Source organism: Mesoplodon bidens (genome assembly GCF_964165515.1).
Source record: "Mesoplodon bidens genome assembly, chromosome: 3".
In the NCBI taxonomy this organism is placed as follows: Eukaryota; Metazoa; Chordata; class Mammalia; order Artiodactyla; family Ziphiidae; genus Mesoplodon; species Mesoplodon bidens.
In genome coordinates, this window is record NC_138178.1 from 123854694 (window position 1) to 123875859 (window position 21166).

Below are 21166 nucleotides of genomic sequence, written 5' to 3' on the forward strand. Positions count from 1 at the left end.
TAGGTGTATTGTGAGATAATGCCCCAGTAACTAGGAAAGTAGAAAATTTAACTGAATCCTAGTAACAGTCTAATCCTAGTAGTATGAACTCTGATCTATACTACTTTTTTTTGGTTGAAGTACCATATTCAAAGAAGTGATATCTTGGAATTGGAAAATTTCAGTATAGATGAGCTATGGAATGTGGACTTTCATCGTGACCCATAACATTGTGTCTATTATGCTACTAATTGTTGGGCATTTGAACCAACCTCACAGCAGAGGGTTTCACTTAGACCTGGCATGGACTTCAAAGCTGATCTAATTCAAATTGCTTTTCTCTTTCCTTTCTTATCAGATGATAAACGTGAGGCCCAGAAACAAGTGACTTACTCAAGTTTAGACTGGGAAATCTAGAACAAGAACCCAGGAACTAGATACAGTTTTCTTTCACTAAAAAAGTTGCTCTGATTGTGAACTTAGCTCCTTTGGGATAGTATAAATTCTGAATTCTTCTAAAGCAGTTAATCTCTTATTTCTGCTGTTTAATAATTCTGTCAAAGCCAGAGAGAAAAGTTCTATAAATTATTGGCTCATGTGCAGTTCTCAGTTTGTTCTCTCTCAGGTTCAAATTCATCCTTCAGTATCTCGCTCCTTTATAATGGACTGGACTTTTTGAGCATTTCTCCCTAGTGAGCATGATTTAAGCTTTGTCAAATAGAAGGAGGAAAGGGGCTTCTTCTTCTGGTTCCAGTGTGTTTTTTTTGCTGCTACTCACTCCTGTTACATGGTGTCAGTGGTGCAGTGGGTAGGGACATCTGGCGGAGCTCTGTGCCCTGGCTGCACACCAGAAGCATGCAGTCCCTCAACAACCTCACATTGCCCTGGACTGATGACCTCCTTGCAGCACATCTCATGCAGACACCAATGTCCTCAGATTCTGTGTGTTCACCCAACAGACAAAATATTTCATAAATTGATATGGTTTGAGGGACATAACCTAGAGGATTTCATTTATTTATGCTTGCTGTGTAGAGACCTCTATCCATATTTAAGCTGCAACAGCCTCTTTCTATACTCTTCACAGGTTGCACTTAACTATCAACCCTATCGTTTATTGATCCATCTTACTGTCTGTCTTGAGCCCTTCAAGGCTTTCTTTTCCACTTTTAAGTCTCCTTTGGAGGTTACCTTAAACCTTACTAGTTTATCTAATGACCCAATGGAAAGAAACGGGAATAACCAGGTACCTGGAAGGTGGGACACAACAATTTTGACAGGACACATGGAATACGGGGAGTGGGGGTACGTTGTGGTTTGTGTCAAGTATATGCTATTTCAAAAATTATCTTTTTGTTTCGTATTACAGAATTTAACTACCTTCTAATTCTTTTTTAAAAAAATTTTTATTGGAGTATAGTTGATTTACAATGTTGTGAATACCTTCTAATTCTTAAAACGCTATCCACTAACATCAAGCAGCATGGTATTACACCAAATATTGGCAACTTAGAGTTCTACAACAGAATTTTTTAGAGCTACTCTAAAATAACCTTTTCATTTGTTTCATCCTTCATCTATCAAAAATCTGTGGCAGAAACTATCATGGTAGTTTAAAGGAGAGTGATCTGTTTGCTTGCACTATTCTTCTTAAATTTTGTGTTTCTACAAATCCTATAGTTCTTTAGCTGCTGATTATTACTGACTAAATTCTTAAGAAACAAGAAAATATACTTTTTCTAACAGTTCTGGTATTTTTCAAGGAAATGAACTGAACCATTAACAAACAAAATGCATTTTTTCTATGATCCAGTAATTAGAAAAACCAACTAAAACATGAATATTATAAAAGCAAATTTACTTTATTTGAACAACCTACCTGGAGAGAAAGTGGGTAAATATGTACTATAACCAGAGGGAAAAAAATTCTATGTCAAATTTTAAAGCATAATGGCATAATATGCTAAAAGAAGTTTATTTCTAAAGAAGCTGTCTGAAAGGAAAACAGTGTTTACTATGACATGACATAGTAACTTGACTCCTTACAATAGAAGAGCTATAACCTGAATGTTTGTCTAATCCAGTCTTTTAAATATTGAGACCAAATTTATGCCATGTCTGCTTAAGAATACAACAAAATCTGTTCTCTTATTCTACCTAATAAAAATACTGAAAAAGCAATAAATTAAATTTACATAGGTTTCATGGATGTGCCAATCACAAGTTTTAAGAAAAACAATCAGGAGAAAGCTTGTCAAATGGTTTAAACAACATGTACTGATAACTGAAACATTAGATCAACTCTGGCTTTTATACCAAGTGGTGACAACTGGTAACCTAAAGTTTTCATGAACTCAGTAGCTACCAATACAATCTATTTTTTAATTCTCCCCCACCTCTCCCCTTAAGGATAGCAACATTTTTTTAATGCTTCTAAAAAACATCTGTATGGAACATGATTTTCTTAAAGAGACTAAGATGCTTATGAGAGACATCTATATATACACATGAAACCTTTGAAAAAGAGTCTGCAATTTCATATGAAGCTACATTATAAAAAAAAAAAATACATCCTTCAAATGAAGATACAAATAAACATCCTGGAAATATTGCTTCTTGATAAACATCCTGGAAATATTCTCATTTTTACTATGCAGAATCAGAGTTCGAAAAGTAAGAATCTTTCTCTTCTTCCTCTAAAGACTCCATAGCATTAGTGAACAGTTTTCCAATACCAGAGTTTTCTGCTAATTCTGTAAAGAGAAGTTTAATAAAAAGATTAATATATTTCTAAAACAATTTCAATGAAATTGAAAATAACAGGAAACCAATTGGTAGATCTGCCCACTTGTGAGCAATTAATTTTAATACTATGTTAATAAAGAGACTACCCTATAATAGAACAGAGCTACAAAAGAAAGATGTAAGTATATTACCTTTGTTAAATGGGGTTTTTCTTCTTGATGGTGGAGTTGAAAAATCACTTTCAATCTACAAGAGAGTTCATATTAGCTAAGTGATGCCACCTCTGAAGCCTGCTTCATATGTAGACAAAATTCAGCATGCTTTATCCCAATAAAACATTACAAACTAATGCTACAGCAGTTAAAGGATAGCCTCTGAAAGTTGCCAAAATGTACTGAGTACTTATTCCATTACACTAGCAAAATTTGAATTCTCTGTACTTTAAATTCTTGGCTAAAATAGTAATTTATATGGCAAGTTTTAAGTATATAATGCATGCTTATATATACATCAGTGCTTTTTAAACTACTGGCCATGGCTATCTTTAAAAAATGAAAATAGAATAGAAAAGAAAATATGACAGAGTATACCCACTGTACTAAGGATAAGTATTATTGAAACAAACTTTTGATATACAAACTCGTGTTCATAGATTGCCATGGAAATGTATTTTTTCCTGTGAAATGAGTCAAAACACAACATCTAGCCCTCAAAAATCATTCAATGAGATAAACCAGTATCATCATGATCAAGAGGAGGAACCAAGATGGGGGAATAGAAGGACATGAAACTCACCTCTTCCCACAAATACATCAAAAATGCATCTACATGGGGAGTTTTCTCAGGATAGCTTACTGAACACTGACAAAAGATATCAGACACCCAGAAGTGCAAGAAATATCTCCATATAACCCAGTAGGATGAAAGAAAAAGGAATTGGGATGAGACCTGCGGTGCTGGAAGGGAGCTGGAAAAGGGGAAACGTTCCCGCACCCTGGGAAACCCCTTAACTGGTGGGAAGATCAGCTGGGACAGAAAGGGAGCTTCATAGGCTTGGAAGAGAGCACAGCAGCCAGCTGGTGGCAGGCAGAACAGACAGAGACAAGCACAGAGGATCTGTGCTACCTCGCTGCAATCCCCAGCCTGAGATGGTCGCCTGTCGGTGTGTGTGTGTGTGTGGGGGGGGGGGAAACTTGGGCTTCAGAGGACACACCTGGGGAGAGTACTGGGGTTGGCTGCACGGAGACAGCCTGAAGGGGCTGGAGAGTAGTTATGGGGCCTCAACCGAGGGTGTATGTGGAAGAAGCCCAGGCCGCCACAGAAGCAAAGCACTGTTGCTAAGGGTGGGGTGCATGAAGGAAGAGAGGGGCGGGGCCTGCCATAGCAGCCTCTTTCTTGGGCTCTGGGAGCAGGACAATGGGTGCTCCTGTGGCTGGGATGGGACTAGCCTCGCAGCTGTAGGCTTTGTGTGTGACTGCACGCAGAGGCAGGGCTGGGGTCTGGGCTGCTTCCATAGCTCCCATGGTGGGTCCAGGTATGTGACTGCTGCGGTCCTGGTACCTAACTTTAGTGGATCTGCGCTGGCGGCTTTCTGAACACAGTGTCTGAGGGACACCACAGCCGACTACCTGCATTCCCACGGTGGAGGCGGGGCCAAGGGCAGTGCCAGTGACAGTGTACTTTGTGGGCTTGCAGACGTGACACACAGAGCGTACTCCCCAGTGGACAGCTTGAGCAATGGAATACTCAGTGGCTCTTCTCTCAGTGGGAGAGCTCTAGTTTCACCTACTTCACACTGCAGCTCAGAAATGGATCTAGGGGCTTCTACTCCAACAACTGGGGAGCAGATGCTGCCCCCAACAGGGCTGTGACAACCGGAGAGCAAAGAAGAGACCCTGCTCAATATCCAGTGCAGGCTCTAGTCACCACACGAGTCATACCCCCTATGAAAGGGACACCGGCCAGCACACACTGAAGGAAAATGCAGCAGGCATCCCTACTAGAAACAGCCCATGCACCAAAAATATTAGACTTATGCAGGCTACAAACGGATGCTCCCACATAAAAACAGCCCTTCAAGGCCACAGTAAATAATTATTTCTCCTAAGCTCACAGAGTCAGAGAAGTAAAAGTAAAATGAAGAAGTAGTGGAACCACTCCCAATTAAAAGATCAAGAGAACTCTCCTGAAAGAACAAACAACAAAACAGACCTCTTCAGTCTAACAGACACTGAGTTCAGAAAGGAAATAATGTAAATACTGAAGGAATTAAGAAGGGCTATTGATAGACATGAAGATTACTGTAAAAAGAAACTATAAACTATAAAGAGGAACTAAGAAGAACTGGAAAACTTATTTGCCGAGATGAAAGCTGAGCTAAAGGCAATGAATAACAGAATGAATAATGCAAAGGAACAAAGAAGTGATCTGAAAGAATAAGAGAAATCACCCAATTAGAAGAGCAGAGAGCCAAATGAAAAATGAAACCAATAGAAGAGACCTATGGGATAATATAAAGCATGCCAATCTACACATAATAGGGATCCCAGAAGGAGAAGAAAGAAAAAAGGGGATTGAAAATGTATATGAAGAAATTATGGTTGAAAACTCCCCAAACCTAAAGAAGGAAACAGATATCCAGGTACAGGAAGCACAGAGGGTCCCAAACAAGATGAACCCAAACAGACTTACACCAAGACATAATTAAAATGACAAAAGTTAAAGAGAGGATTCTAAAGGCAGCAAGAGAAAAAGATTTAATTATAAGGAAACCCTCATAAGGCAATCAGCTGATTTCTCTATATAAACATTGCAGGCCAGAAGGGAATGGCAGGATATAAAGTCCTGAAAGGGAAAAACCTGCAACCTAGGATACTCTACCCAGCAAGATTATCATTTAGAATAGGAGAGATAAAGAATTGCTCAGACAAGCAAACACTAAGAGTACAGCAATACTAAACCTATCCTAAAGGAAATATTGAAAGGTCTTCTCTAAATAGAAAAGAAGCAAGAATCTATAGGAAAGAGAAAATCACAATTGGAAAGTAAATCAATCAAATAAGCCAGGACAGACTAAAAAAAAAAAATCAAAAAATTTCTGTGAAAGTGATGATAACCACAATGAACAGCAAAAGGATTAACATGAAGATGTAAAAGAAGACATCAAAATAATAAAGATGTGGGGGAGGAGAGTAAGAAAATGTACATTTTTTTTTCTATAATGTGTTTGAGCTTACATGACTACCAGTCTAAAGCAAGTAGATATAGGAAGGGGTTAACATACTTGAAAAACAGAGTAACAACAAATCAAGAACATACAATAGATGCACAAAAACCAAAAAGAACACAAGGATAAAGAAAACCATCAAACTGCAAAAGGAAAAACAAAAAGAAAAAGGGACAAAGAAGAAATATAAAATCAATGGGAAAACAAGGTTTAAACGGCAAGAAATTCATATCTATCAATAATTACCTTAAATGTCAATGCACCAAATGTTCCAATAAAAAGACACAGAGCGGCAGATGGGATAAAAAAAAAAAGAACCTACAATATGCTGCCTACAAAGAGACCCACTTTAGGGCAAAGAACACACATAGATTGAAAGCAAGGGAGTGGAAGAAGATATTTCATGGAAACGGGAATGAGAAGAAAGCAGGGGCCGCAATACTCATTATCAGACAAAACAGACTTTAAAACAAAGAAAGATAAAGAAAGACACTATAGATTTTGGAGATTAATCCTTTGTCAGTTGCTTCATTTGCAAAAATTTTCTCCCATTCTGAGGGTTGTCTTTTGGTCTTGTTTATGGTTTCCTTTGCTGTGCAAAAGCTTTTCAGTTTCATTAGGTCCCATTTGTTTATCTTTGTTTTTATTTCCATTTCTCTAGGAGGTGGGTCCAAAAGGATCTTGCTGTGATTTATGTCATAGAGTGTTCTGCCTATGTTTTCCTCTAAGAGTTTGATAGTTTCTGGCCTTACATTTAGGTCTTTAATCCATTTTGAGCTTATTTTTGTGTATGGTGTTAGGGAGTGATCTAATCTCGTACTTTTAAATGTCCCTGTCCAGTTTTCCCAGCACCACTTATTGAAGAGACTGTCCTTTCTCCACTGTACATTCCTGCCTCCTTTATCAAAGATAAGGTGACCATATGTGCGTGGGTTTATCTCTGGGCTTTCTATCCTGTTCCATTGATCTATCTTTCTGTTTTTGTGCCAGTACCACACTGTCTTGATTACTGTAGCTTTGTAGTATAGTCTGAGGTCAGGGAGTCTGATTCCTCCAGCTCCGTTTTTCGTTCTCATGCAGCTCAATAGCAAAAAAACAAACAACCCAATCCAAAAATGGGCAGAAGACTTAAATATACATTTCTCCAAAGAAGATATACAGACTGCCAACAAACACATGAAAGAATGCTCAACATCATTAATCATTAGAGAAATGCAAATCAAAACTACAATGAGATATCATCTCACACCAGTCAGAATGGCCATCATCAAGAAATCTAGAAACAATAAATGCTGGAGAGGGTGTGGAGAAAAGGGAACACTCTTGCACTGCTGGTGGGAATGTGAATTGGTACAGCCACTATGGAGAACGGTATGGAGGTTCCTTAAAAAACTACAAATAGAACTACCATATGACCCAGCAATCCCACTACTGGGCATATACCCTGAGAAAACCATAATTCCAAAAGAGACATGTACCAAAATGTTCATTGCAGCTCTATTCACAATAGCCCGGAGCTGGAAACAACCTAAGTGTCCATCATCGGATGAATGGATAAAGAAGATGTGGCACATATATACAATGGAATATTACTCAGCCATAAAAAGAAACGAAACTGAGCTATTTGTAATGAGGTGGATAGACCTAGAGTCTGTCATACAGAGTGAAGTTAGTCAGAAAGAGAAAGACAAATACCGTATGCTAACACATATATACGGAATTTAAAAAAAAAATGTCATGAAGAACCTAGGGGCAAAACGGGAATGAAGACGCAGACCTACTTGAGAATGGACTTGAGGATATGGGGAGGGGGAAGGGTGGGCTGTGACAAGGCGAAAGAGAGGCATGGACGTGTATACACTACCAAACGTCAGGTAGATAGATAGTGGGAAGCAGCCGCAGAGCACAGGGAGATCAGCTCGGTGCTTTGTGACCGCCTGGAGGGGTGGGATGGGGAGGGTGGGAGGGAGGGAGATGCATGAGGGAAGGGATGTGGGAACAGATGTATATGTATGACTGATTCACTTTGTTATAAAGCAGAAACTAATTAAAAAAATAAATAAATAAACTTAAAAAAAAAAAAAAAAAAAAAAAAAAAAAAAAAAAGAGACATGTACCAAAATGTTCATTGCAGCTCTATTCACAATAGCCCAGAGATGGAAACAACCTAAGTGTCCATCATCGGATGAATGGATAAAGAAGATGTGGCACATATACACAATGGAATATTACTCAGCCATAAAAAGAAACAAAACTGAGCTATTTGTAATGAGGTGGATAGACCTAGAGTCTGTCATACAGAGTGAAGTAAGTCAGAAAGAGAAAGACAAATACTGTATGCTAACACATATATATGGAATTTAAGAAAAAAAATGTCATGAAGAACCTAGGGGTAAAACAGGAATAAAGACACAGACCTACTGAGAATGGACTTGAGGATATGGGGAGGGGGAAGGGTAAGCTGTGACAAAGCGAAAGAGAGGCATGGACATATATACACTACCAAACGTAAGGTAGATAGATAGTGGGAAGCGGCCGCATAGCACAGGGAGATCAGCTCGGTGCTTTGTGACCACCTGGAGGGGTGGGATAGGGAGGGTGGGAGGGAGGGAGACGCAAGAGGGAAGGGATGTGAGAACAGATGTATATGTATGACTGATTCACTTTGTTATAAAGCAGAAACTAATAAAAAATGCAAAAAGAAAAAAAAAGAAAGACACTAAAAGGATCAATATAAGAAGAGGATATTACACTTGTCAATATATATGCACCCAATATAGAAGCACCCAGAGACATAAAACAAATACTAACAGATATAAAGAGAGAAACTGATGGGAATACAATAACAGTAGGAGACTTTAACACCTCACTCACATCAATGGACATATCTTCGAGACAGAAAATCAATAAGGCAACAGAGATGCTAAATGATAAAATATCATCATGATCCCCACTTCATAACACATATGAATAAAATGAGATTAGAAAGCTCAAATAGCTTGCCTTGTCATAAAGCTGGTATGGAGTCAGACTTTGAAATCAGAAGTTTTAATACTAAATCCTTTGCTCTTTCTATCCTCACACACTCACTGGCTACAAATGAAACCAAAATTTCATTCTTGTAAGGAATGGACTGGAAAAAGAAAATCTGAGAAACACTGAGAGGGCATCTGCCCACAACTTCAATTATGGAGTAGAGGTTTCTTTTGAAGAATTTAGTCTCCAGGCTGATTTTAAACCAAGGTTGCCAGAGGTATCTACCATTTCCTGGGAACAAATAAAGCCTACAAAGATTAGGTCTGATTAGGTAATCCTAATGTTAAGTTTAGAGACTCTCTGAGAGGAATTATACTCTAGCAGGTGTGCAGTATAAATATTTCAGTGTGGGTGAGGGAGAAAGATGGCCATAACCTGGTCAGAAGGAATATACCCTCAGGGAATAAGGTAGTCTCCCATTTTACCTCCATCCAGAAATTATCATTCTCTAAGACTGGCTATTTACTTTGAGGAAATTTGAGGTGAATTACCTTTTCCAGAATACTTATAGTTTTATCTGGATATAAATTATTCAGATTAAAATCAGAAATTAAAAATTTAAAAGTTAATTCAAGAGGATTCTCCTAATCTTTTCTCAAAGGGATACAGATCACTGTAAGGCAATTTTGAGTTAAAATTTTTTCTGTAATTAGATTTTGAGTTAAAATTTTTTCTGTTATGGACATACACACCATATAAAATCAAGTAGCTGAATCTGAAAAAATCTGAAACCATTTTGAATCTGCAGAGGATTTAATCAAATTTCTTATTCTATGACAATCACAACTCAATTAGTGTGGATTATTCCCCAATCATTGAATAGATATGCTTTTGTTTTGTGTGAAATGTCTCTAACCTATATGTGTTCTTTCCACCCTGCCAGATTCCTCAAATGAAAATTCTCACCTTGCTCAAATGCTTCAGTCTATGAGCTGCCATCCATAATCCTACAGCACTTACGTACTTACCTCCCTCATAGCCTCATAATTTACTTGTATTAGGCTGTAAGCAACTTGAAGGCAGGGACTGTTATATAACATAACTACAACAATTTGCCATATATTATAGTTGTACAATAGTTATGTGTTGAATAAATGAATGGTGAATAAAAATACTTACTGTTTTTTTCTTGATATTGCCCCAGACAGTGCCACCTTTACTTTTATGGGTTTTTTGCATATGAAAAACATATTTATCACAGTCAGCCCTGTTTAAATATAAAATAACAAGTCAACATTAACTACCATACTTTTATCCACAGGTTGAACAGCAACTGACAAAATGAATTCAAAATGTTTCAATATTTTAAAAGTAAATTTTCTTTTCCATTTTTAAAAATGGAAATACTGATGATCTAAGACTGTTTTGGAAAATGATGGTTTTACCCATTGTCTTTTGTCCCATTTGTGCTCTTTCCAATCTCTATCTTGCTGCCTGTCTTTTCTAAAACTCACAGAGACTTCTTGTCCCTTGATTCGCTTTTGTTATACCTTTCACTCCTTTCTCTTATTCATGTCTTCCTTCCCTCTCCAGGTTGAATCTTAAAAATTGATCATTTTAAAGGATAAGTCTGGTGATGAAAGCCCTCAATTAATTTATGGCTTCTAACTGTGTTTAGTCTTCAGTTCAGCTCATAAGCCTTTTATTTCTACATAGTTACATCTTTCTTATATCCCCCATACCAACTAAGACTTTTTTTTCATTTTTTTTTACCTTATCTCTCTCCCTTCTCATCCTTTGCAAATAAGCTTGACTCATAATTTACAGATGAAAACTGAAGCCACATGTAATGTTGTTCTCAATTTCCCCAACAATTACTTATGACAGTAAATACAGCTGAACACCAATTCTAATACTCTCTTTTGGCTTCAAGATCCTATATGATTGACTATCCCTTCCTTTATGACTATTTGGGAGCAACCTTAAAGGTATGACGTGTAGAAATGTGTAAATGTGTGACATATTAAGATATTAATGTGAACCACAAACTCTGCTGCATATCAAGTGAATAAGCCTAGCCAGTGGTTCAGGATCAGCACCTCATGGGTCTGTTGTCCTGAACAAACCAGAGACTTCGGGATTAATAAAAAAAAACTGTTTTGTTACTTAATATTGTTATGAGAAGGAAACTAACTGCTAGAGTTGGTGAAGTCAAGAGATTGAAGAGGTCTAGGAAACTCATATTTTAAAAATAAAGAAGTTTTAGGAAATATATTCTTGATATAAATGAGCCCATCATATGCTCTATAAGAAAAAAAACCCATTTTCCTTAATTGTAAAAGTGATACATATAAAAAAGTAATGTCACAACCTGTATCAGTGTAATTCTACAATATAGAGATAATGGCTGGTGATATTTTTGGTCAGGAAATTTCCTTTCTCTTATGAATACATGTTATGTAAACTGGGATCATACTGTATGTAGTTTTATTTCTTAGCTTTTAAAAATTATCCACTGAACATTATGTCATTAAAAATTCTTGAAGGCATCATTTTAAATTGTTATATATTATTCTATTATATGGACAAATCCTAATTTCTTCTTTATTTTTAAAATTTATTTTATTTTTTATTTTTGGCTGCGTTGGGTCCTTGTTGCTGCATGTGGGCTTTCTCTAGTTGTGGTGAGCAGGGGCTACTTTTCGTAGGGGTGCACAGGCTTCTCATTGCAGTGGCTTCTCCTGTTGCGGAGCAGGGGCTCTAGGCATGCAGGCTTCAGTAGCTGCGGCTCGCGGACTCGAGCGTGGGCTCAGTAGTTGTGGCACACAGGCTTAGTTGCTCCACGGCACGTGGGATCTTCCCAGATCAGGGCTCAAACCCGTGTCCCCTGCATTGGCAGGTAGATTCTTAACCACTGCGCCACCAGGGAAGTCTGACAAATCCTAATTTCTTGACTTTCCTTATTGTTGGACATTTAGGTCATTTCCAAATTTTCAGTATTGTTTTGTGGTGAACATCTTTGTTCATACAAATGTGCATACATACATACAACCTCACATTTCCTCAGAAATAAAATTCAAGGTCCAAAGGGATGACTATTTTAAAGCTAATGATTTGGCCAAAGTGCTTACTAAAAACTGTGTCCAAAATTATATGCTCCCCAGAAATAAACCCACACACCTCTGGGTCAATTAATCTTCAACAAAGGAGGCAAGAATATACAATGGAAAAAAGTCTCTTCAGCTAGTGGTGTTGAGAAAGTTGGACAGCTACATGTAAATCAATGAAGTTAGAACACACCCTCACACCATACACAAAAATAAACTCAATATGGCTTAAACTCTTAAATATAAGACATGACACCATAAAACTCCTAGAAGAGAACATAGGCAAAAACATTCTCTGACATAAATGATACCAATGTTTTCTTAATCAGTCTCCCAAAACAATAGAAATAAAAGCCAAAAATAAATAAATGGGACCTAATCAAACTTACAAGCTTTTGTAGAGCAAAGGGAACCATAAGCAAAACAAAAAGACAGCCTACAGACTGGGAGAAAATATTTGCAGATGATGTGACCAACAAGGGCTTTATTTCCAAAATATACAAACAGCTCATACAACTCAACCACGAAAAAAACAAACAACCCAATCGAAAAATGGGCAGAAGACCTAAATAGACATTTCTCCAAAGAAGACATATAGATGGCCAACAAACACATGAAAAGATGCTCAACATCACTAATTATTAGAGAAATGCAAATCAAAACTGCAATGAGGTATGACCTCACACCAGTCAGAATGGCCATCATCAAAAAATCTACAAACAATAAATGCTGGAGAGGGTTTGGAGAAAAGGGAACCCTCTTGCACTGTTGGTGGGAACGTAAACTGGTGCAGCCACTATGGAGAACAGTATGGAGGTTCCTCAAGAAACTAAAAATAGAGTTGCCATATGATCCAGCAATCCCACTCCTGGGCATATATCCAGACAAAACTATAATTCAAAAAGATAACATGCACCCCTGTGTTCATAGCAGCATTATTCACAATAGCCAAGACATGGAAGTAATCTAAATGTCCATCGACTGATGAATGATAAAGAAGATATGGTACATATACACAATGGAACACTACTCAGCCATGAAAAAGAATGAAATAATGCCATTTGCAGCAATATGGATGGACCTAGAGACTGTCATACAGAGTGGAGTTAAGTCAGAAAGAGAAAGACAAATACCATATGATATCACTTATATGTGGAATCTAAAATGTGACACAAATGAACCTATCTACCAAACAGAAACAGACTCACAGACAGAGAAAACATATTTGTGGTTGCCAAAGGGGAGAGGGGGTGTGGGAGGGATGGATTGGGAGTTTGCGATTAGCAGATGCAAACTATTATATATAGAGTGGATAAACAACAAAGTCCTACTGTATAGCACTGGGAACTATATTCAATAGCCTGTGATAAACTATAATGGAAAAGAATGTGAAAAAGAATATATATATGTATAACTGAATCACTTTGCTGTACAGCAGAAATTAACATTGTAAATCAACTATACTTTAATAAAATAAATTTAAAAAAATTTTAAAAATTATATGCTCAATATACTTTCACCTGCACTAAATACTAAAAGTAAAAAGTAATTTGTGGATTGCTAGGGAAAAATTATGTTTTTGCTGAGTAAATGCAAATTAAAATTTCACTAAGCTTCATGAGAGTACTAAGCGCTTTTTTTTTTCAGTCATGATCATCTGGCTTCTATCTCTCACACCCCATGGAAATTGCTCTTAACAAGATCAGCACTGGCCTGCTTAATTGCCAAATGAATAGCCTATTTTCAGGCCTCATTTTTACCATTTTCCATTTTTTTCTCTGTATTATATGACTGTTGGCCACCCATATGTTTTCTTAATTTTATTTATTTATATTTCAAAATAATGCTTATGTTCAAATCATGTGAAATTCAAGTCTTCCTCTTATTTGTCCCAAGCTTTCTTAGTTCTTCTCCCTAAGGATCACCAATGTTTTCAGTTGCTTATGTATCCCTTCAGAGATATTTAATCACATAAAAGTAATTATGTGATTTTAATCACATAAAAGCAATATATTTAAATCACATAAAAGCAATTGTTTTATATTTAATCACATAAAAGCACTCACAAGTATACACACACACACAGTCCCAATTTATACAAATGGTAACACATAATTAACCACATCTAACTTTTTGCATTTAATATACCTTGGACATTTTACCATAAGTACATAAAGAATTTCTTCATTAATTTCTATGGCTACATAATGTATCAGAATTTATTTGATTAGTCCCTAATTGATGGACATTTGTTTCCAGTCTTTTGTCATTATAAACAATACTGCAATGAATTAGTGGTACACTCAAAATTCTTGAAGTAGGATTGCTAAGTCAAAGAGCATATGCATTTATAATTTTGATAGATATCAACAAATTACTGCCTGCAGAGACTGAACTAATTTACCTTCTCACTAGTAATGCATGAGAATGGCTTTCCTTTTCTTGTTTATTTGTAGGAGTGTTATAACGGGGAAATTAGCCTTTTTCCTGTGATGAGTTCCACAGATTGTTTTCTCAGACTGTCATTTGTCTTTTGATTGTTTATGGTGGTTGGTACCAGGTAAAATGTTTTATTTTCTATATGGTTGACTTTATCATACTTTTTGTTAGTGGCTTCTGGTTCTTCTGAGGTTATAAAAAAATTCTCTAAGGTGTTTTTAAGGTATATTTTATAGTTTAATTCTTTACAGGCAAAACTTTGACCCATTTGGAATCTAATGTAAAGTGTCACTTGTGTACTGACACTATTGAATAACACCCCTCCTTGTGGAAACTGTCCATCCTTGAATTCTAGGAACTATTCTTTCATGATTTTTTTAAAATAATGATGACACCTTTCATTACTGACATCTACTCTCTTCAACTCATGGAATGTTAAAAGTTGATGCAGAGAATTACAGTATCATATGCACAAATACTTACCTATTTATGGAGGCTAGCATGCCAGGACTGACATGCTGACACTGAGGAGTTTTTGCCAGTGGAAAGATAACCGATGATGGAGTTGTTGGATTTCTGTCCATATTTGGCAGAATATCATCCTCTTCTTGACTGTCCCGGAAACTTGGTAACTAGAAAGCAAATATATATTACTGACAGGCACTCCTAAAAACGGAATTCCTCATTATCACGAATTGTTTTTTTGGGGGGATGATAAGTTGTTTTCTGTCTTATAATTTCACAACTGAGTAACTAATTCAATCAAGCAATTCAATCCTTAATTAAGATTTTACTTACCTTTATATTAAAACCTTAGAAAAAGTGGACTTCTGCCACAGAAAATGAACTAATTCACTGCTATTTCTATTGCTTTTAAAATGTTGCTACTGTTGCATTTAGGCCAAAACATATATAGAACCTGAAATGATGGGGGAATAATATAAAGGGTACAATGCCTAAAGGACCATGGTTTTTGTGCAGAGAACATAGTAAGAGTCTCAGATGGCTCCCTTAAAATACCTCCCTTCATAACCTGTGCAGGCAAAAAGAGAGCCCAGATAATGATGTTATTACTAAATTCTTAAATCACTGTGTAGCCTTTTAAAATTGGAGATGATTTAACAACATTGTGAAATGGGCAGAAGAAAAAAATTACCCTTAAGTGTAGCTCACTAAAACAAATCTCAGTTTTTATGCTTAATAGTCCAGTTGTCTATATCCATCCGTTCTTGCATTACTTTAATCTTAATATTCTTAACATTTTATATTTAGAGTCTAGAAAGTCTCAGATTTGCACTTAATATTTGCACTATATTTAACTGTGTTTATGAAGTACCTCCTTACTGGATATTGGATAGATTGTTTCCAGCTTTTTGCTGTGAAGATAAATGTACAAGGAGTACCTTTGTGAAGATTTTTGCCTTCTTTTGAATTTCTTAGGATAAACTCCCATGAATAGATATCTTTATGGCTCTCATATATTGCCATAATGCTTTCCAAAAGGTAAGATTCAATTATGTATACACTGACATATGACTATATCAACATGCCTACTGCTTTTTATTAGTGAATATTTTAACTTATTTTTTTTAAAGATTCTGAAATTTAGAAGGTATATATATAATTTACTTTGTTTTCCTTTGATAGCTAGTTAAAATGCCCCTAAGTGTTCATTCAGCCTTTTGAATTTCTTCTTGCCTGCTTCTTTCCTGTGAGTTTGATACTTTTTATTATTCCAGTAACATCTGAATGAGTTTTTCATATTATACATATTATTGTCTTTATCTCTTGCAAATATTTTATCCTAGTCACTGGGGTTTTTAGTTTTGTGATTTTTCATACTACAAAAATTCTTGTATACATTCAAATCTGTCAATCTCATGCTGTCACTTAATCCCTCCTCCCAATTTACTATGCAGTAGGTAATAATCTTTTCTTATCACCCCCCCTTTCTAAGTTTGCCTCACTGCATATGAATTCTAAATATATATGTTTGGTCTATCTCTGGATTTTCTATTTGGTTCTACAACCATTATTTCTGAACCCCACTGAAGGGGAGACTCTAGCCACTGATGAGAATGGCATCAGACTGCTTCTTCTACTATACTATACTTTACTATACTATACTTTGGCATATCAGTGAGGGCTATCAATCCTTGGCCTAAATATTAGGGATGAACACTAACCATACATAAAATGAAAGATACAAAAGTCAGTATAAAGAAAACAATGATTTCATACATTTAAGATGCTTACCAGTACTCTATGATGCTGCAAAGGTGTACTGAAAAAATCATCATGGTCATCTTTTGGCAACTGTTCCAGAAAATCCCTCATCTGCTGCTTCCTTTTAAGAGTTCCCACTTTGGCAGTTATCTTAATAGTTTGCTTCTTATCAGAATCACTGATCTTGCCTTAAGAGTCAGAAAAACATTTTGATAAGGATTTAGTCATTTATACTAACTGCTCTATAAGGTGAACAGCCTTTGTAAATTCTGAATTGTGTATTCACATTAAATAAACTCAGTCTCTGTTGTTAATATTTCCAAGCCTCTGATATAACAAATGATTCTTTCTACACTGGGATCTGCGCAATGTGATTAGATTACAAGACTACTCAGGAAGAAATTACATTAGGATTAGGTAGCGTGAGGATGAAAAGGTTCTTTACCTGTGAGAAAGGTTGCCTCTCACACTTCTCTCACTGACTACCTAACTTATTGATTTTGCTAAAATATAAACCTTATTGAATTAGGACAGGTATACTGAATATTCCCTAAAGCCTGTTACAGGACTTCTCTGGCAGAAACTCTGGCCAGGAGTGTGTACTCCTAGGGACTATAAAAACTAAATTTATTCTGAGTTTTATTATGAATTATTAGGGGGCCCTACCCAAGTGGCCTCAAATAAACTTAGACCCTTAGAACAATAATCCAGTTATTGAAATCTCCAGATCCAACTGCAGATTTCCTAGAACAAACTCAAAGCACAAGGCTGCTAAGGCTACTATTGATGTAAGTAGCTAGGTCAGACTGAAAAATTAAACAGATGATCCTTGGAGTTCTTCCTAGCTTTAAAATTTTAAAAACAACAAAAAATACCTATAATAAAACACATGGATAAATAGAAAATACATCTAATGAGTGATCAGAAATTGATACTGATCAGGAAACTTGCACAAGCCTTTTTAGATAGCCTCATCTACCAGAGGGCAGACAGGAGAAGCAAGAAGAACTACAATTCTGCAGCCTGTGGAACAAAAACTACATTCACAGATAGACAAGATGAAAAGGCAGAGGGTTATATACTAGAAGAAGGAACAAGATAAAACATTAGAAAAACAACTAAATGAAGTAGAGATAGGCAACCTTCCAGAAAAAGAATTCAGAAAAATGATAGTGAAGATGATCCAGGACCTCGGAAAAACAATGGAGGCAAACATATAGAAGATGCAAGAAATGTTTAACAAAGATCTAGAAGCATTAAAAAACAAACAAATAGAGATGAACAACACAATAACTGAAATGAAAAATACACTACAAGGAATCAATAGCAGAATAACTGAGGCAGAAGAACGGATAAGTGACCTGGCAGACAGAATGGTGGAATTCACTGCCGTGGAACAGAATAAAGAAAAAAGAATGAGGAAAAATGAAGACAGCCTAAGAGACCTCTGGGACAACATTAAACGCAACAACATTTGCACTATAGGGGTCGCAGAAGAAGAAGAGAGAAAGGAGCCGAGAAAATATTTGAAGAGATTATAATCAAAAACTTCCCTAACATGGGAAAAGAAATAGCCACCCAAGGCCAGGAAGGGCAGAGAGTCCCATATAGGATAAACCCAAGGAGAAACACGCCAAGACACACAGTAATCAAATTGGCAAAAATTAAAGACAAAGAAGAATTGAATGCAGCAAGGGAAAAACTACAAATAACATACAAGGGAACTCCCATAAGGTTAACAGCTGATTTCTCAGCAGAAACTCTACAAGCCAGAAGGGAGTGGCATGATATACTTACAGTGATGAAAGGGAAGAACCTACAACCAGGATTACTCTACCTGGCAAGGATCTCATTCAGATTTGATGGAGAAATCAAAAGCTTCACAGACAAGTAAAAGCTAAGAGAATTCAGCACCACCAAACCAGCTCTACAACAAATGCTAAAGGAACTTCTCTAAGTGGGAAACACAAGAGAAGAAAAGGACCTACAAAAACAAACCCAAAACAATTAAGAAAATGGTAAAAGGAACATACATATCAATAATTACCTTAAACGTGAATGGATTAAATGCTCCAGCCAAAAGACACAGGCTTACTGAATGGATACAAAAACAAGACCCATATATATGCTGTCTACAAGAGACCCACTTCAGACCAAGGGACACATTCAGACTGAAAGTGAGGGGATGGAAAAAGATATTCCATGCAAATGGAAATCAAAAGAAAGCTGGAGTAGCAATACTCATATCAGATAAAACAGACTTTAAAATAAAGAATGTTACAAGAGACAAGGAAGTACACTACATAATGATCAAGGGATCAATCCAAGAAGAAGATATAACAATTATAAATATATACGCACCCAACACAGGAGCACCTCAATACATAAGGCAACTGCTAACAGCTTTCAAAGAGGAAATCAAGAGTAACACAATAATAGTGGGGGATGTTAACACCTCACTTACACCAATGGACAGATCATCCAAACAGAAAATTAATAAGGAAACACAAACTTTAAAACACAATAGACCAGACAGATTTAATTGATATTTATAGGACATTCCATCCAAAAACAGGTTACACTTTCTTCTCAAGTGCGCACGGAACATTCTCCAGGATAGATCACATTTTGGGTTCCAAATCAAGCCTCAGTAAATTTAAGAAAATTGAACTCACATCAAGCATCTTTTCTGACCACAATGCTATGAGATTAGAAATCACTTACAGGGAAAATAATGTAAAACACACAAACACATGGAGGCTAAACAATACGTTACTAAATAACGAAGAGATCACTGAAGAAATCAAAGAGGAAATCAAAAAATACCTAGACAAATGATAATGAAAACACGATGATCCAAAACCTATGGGATGCAGCAAAGCAGTTCTAAGAGGGAAGTTTATAGCTATACAAGCCTATCTGAAGAAACAAGAAAAATCTCAAATAAACAATCTAACCTTACACCTAAAGGAACTAGAGAAAGAAGAACAAACAAAACCCAAAGTTAGCAGAAGGACAGAAATCATAAAGATCAGAGAAGAAATAAATGAAATAGAAACAAAGAAAACAACAAAGATCAATAAAACTAAAAGCTGGTTCTTTGAGAAGATAAACAAAATTGATAAACCATTAGCCAGACTCATCAAGAAAAAGGAGAGGACTCACATCAATAAAATTGGAAATGAAAAAGGAGAAGTTACAACAAATTCTTAGAAAGGTATAACCTTCTAAGACTAAACCAAGAAGAAATAGAAAATAGGAACAGACCAATCACAAGTAATGAAATTTGAAACTGTGATTAAAAATCTTCCAACAAACAAAAGTCCAGGACCAGATGGCTTCACAGGTGAATTCTATCAAACATTTAGAGAAGAGCTAACACCCATCCTTCTCAAACTCTTCCAAAAAATTGCAGAGGGAGGAACACCCCCAAACTCATTCTATGAGGCCACCATCACCCTGAAACCAAAACCAGACAAAGATAGTACAAAATAAGAAAATTACAGACCAATATCACCGATTAATATAAATGCAAAAGTCCTCAACAAAACACTAGCAAACAGAATCCAACAACACATTAAAAGGATCATACACCATGATCAAGTGGGATTTATCCCAGGGATGCAAGGATTCTTCAATATATGCAAATCAATGTGATATACCATATTAACAAATTGAAGAATAAAAACCATATGATCATCTCAATAGATGCAGAAAAAAAGCTTTTGACAAAATCCAACACTCATTTGTGATAAAAACTCTCCAGAAAGTGGGCATAGAGGGAACCTACCTCAACATAATAAAGGCCATATATGACAAACCCACAGCAAACATCATTCTCAATGGTGAAAAACTGAAAGCATTTCCTCTAAGATCAGGAACAAGACAAGGATGTCCACTCTCGCCACTATTATTCAACATAGTTTTGGAAGTCCTAGCCATGGCATTCAGAGAAGAAAAAGAAATAAAAGGAATACAAATAGGAAAGGAAGTAAAACTGTCACTGTTTGATACTATACATGATACTATACATAGAGAATACTAAAGATGCCACCAGAAAACTACTAGAGCTAATCAGTGAATTTGGTAAAGTTGCAGGATACAAAATTAATACACAGAAATCTCTTGCATCCCCATACATTAATGATGAAAAATCTGAAAGAGCAATTAAGGAAACACTCCCATTTACCACTGCAACAAAAAGAATAAAATACCGAGGAATAAACCTAGTTAGGGAGAAAAAAGACCTGTATGCAGAAAAGTATAAGACACTGATGAAAGAAATTAAAGATGATACAAACAGATGGAGAGATATACCATGTTTTTGGATTGGAAGAATCAATATTGTGAAAATGACTATACTACCCAAAGCAATCTACAGATTCAGTGAAATGCCTATCAAATTACCAATGACATTTTTCATAGAACTACAACAAAAAATCTTAAAATTTGTATGGAGGCACAAAAG

General features: G+C 36.2%; 1 protein-coding gene across 2 annotated transcripts in view; it reads right to left on the reverse strand.

Moving 5' to 3' along the window:
- Window positions 1-67: 67 nt before the first annotated feature.
- Window positions 68-21166, reverse strand: part of MIS18BP1 (MIS18 binding protein 1) — a 63155-nt gene continuing 42056 nt past the window's right edge. For both annotated transcript variants that reach the window (XM_081230256.1, XM_081230255.1), the window contains exons 11-15: window positions 16729-16886; window positions 14956-15104; window positions 10106-10193; window positions 2916-2970; window positions 68-2732 (exon numbers count right to left, since the gene is read on the reverse strand). In XM_081230256.1, coding sequence (XP_081086382.1) covers window positions 2629-2732; window positions 2916-2970; window positions 10106-10193; window positions 14956-15104; window positions 16729-16886 — 554 coding nt within the window. In that variant the 3' untranslated portion in view covers window positions 68-2628. The remainder of the gene's footprint in view (window positions 2733-2915; window positions 2971-10105; window positions 10194-14955; window positions 15105-16728; window positions 16887-21166) is intronic.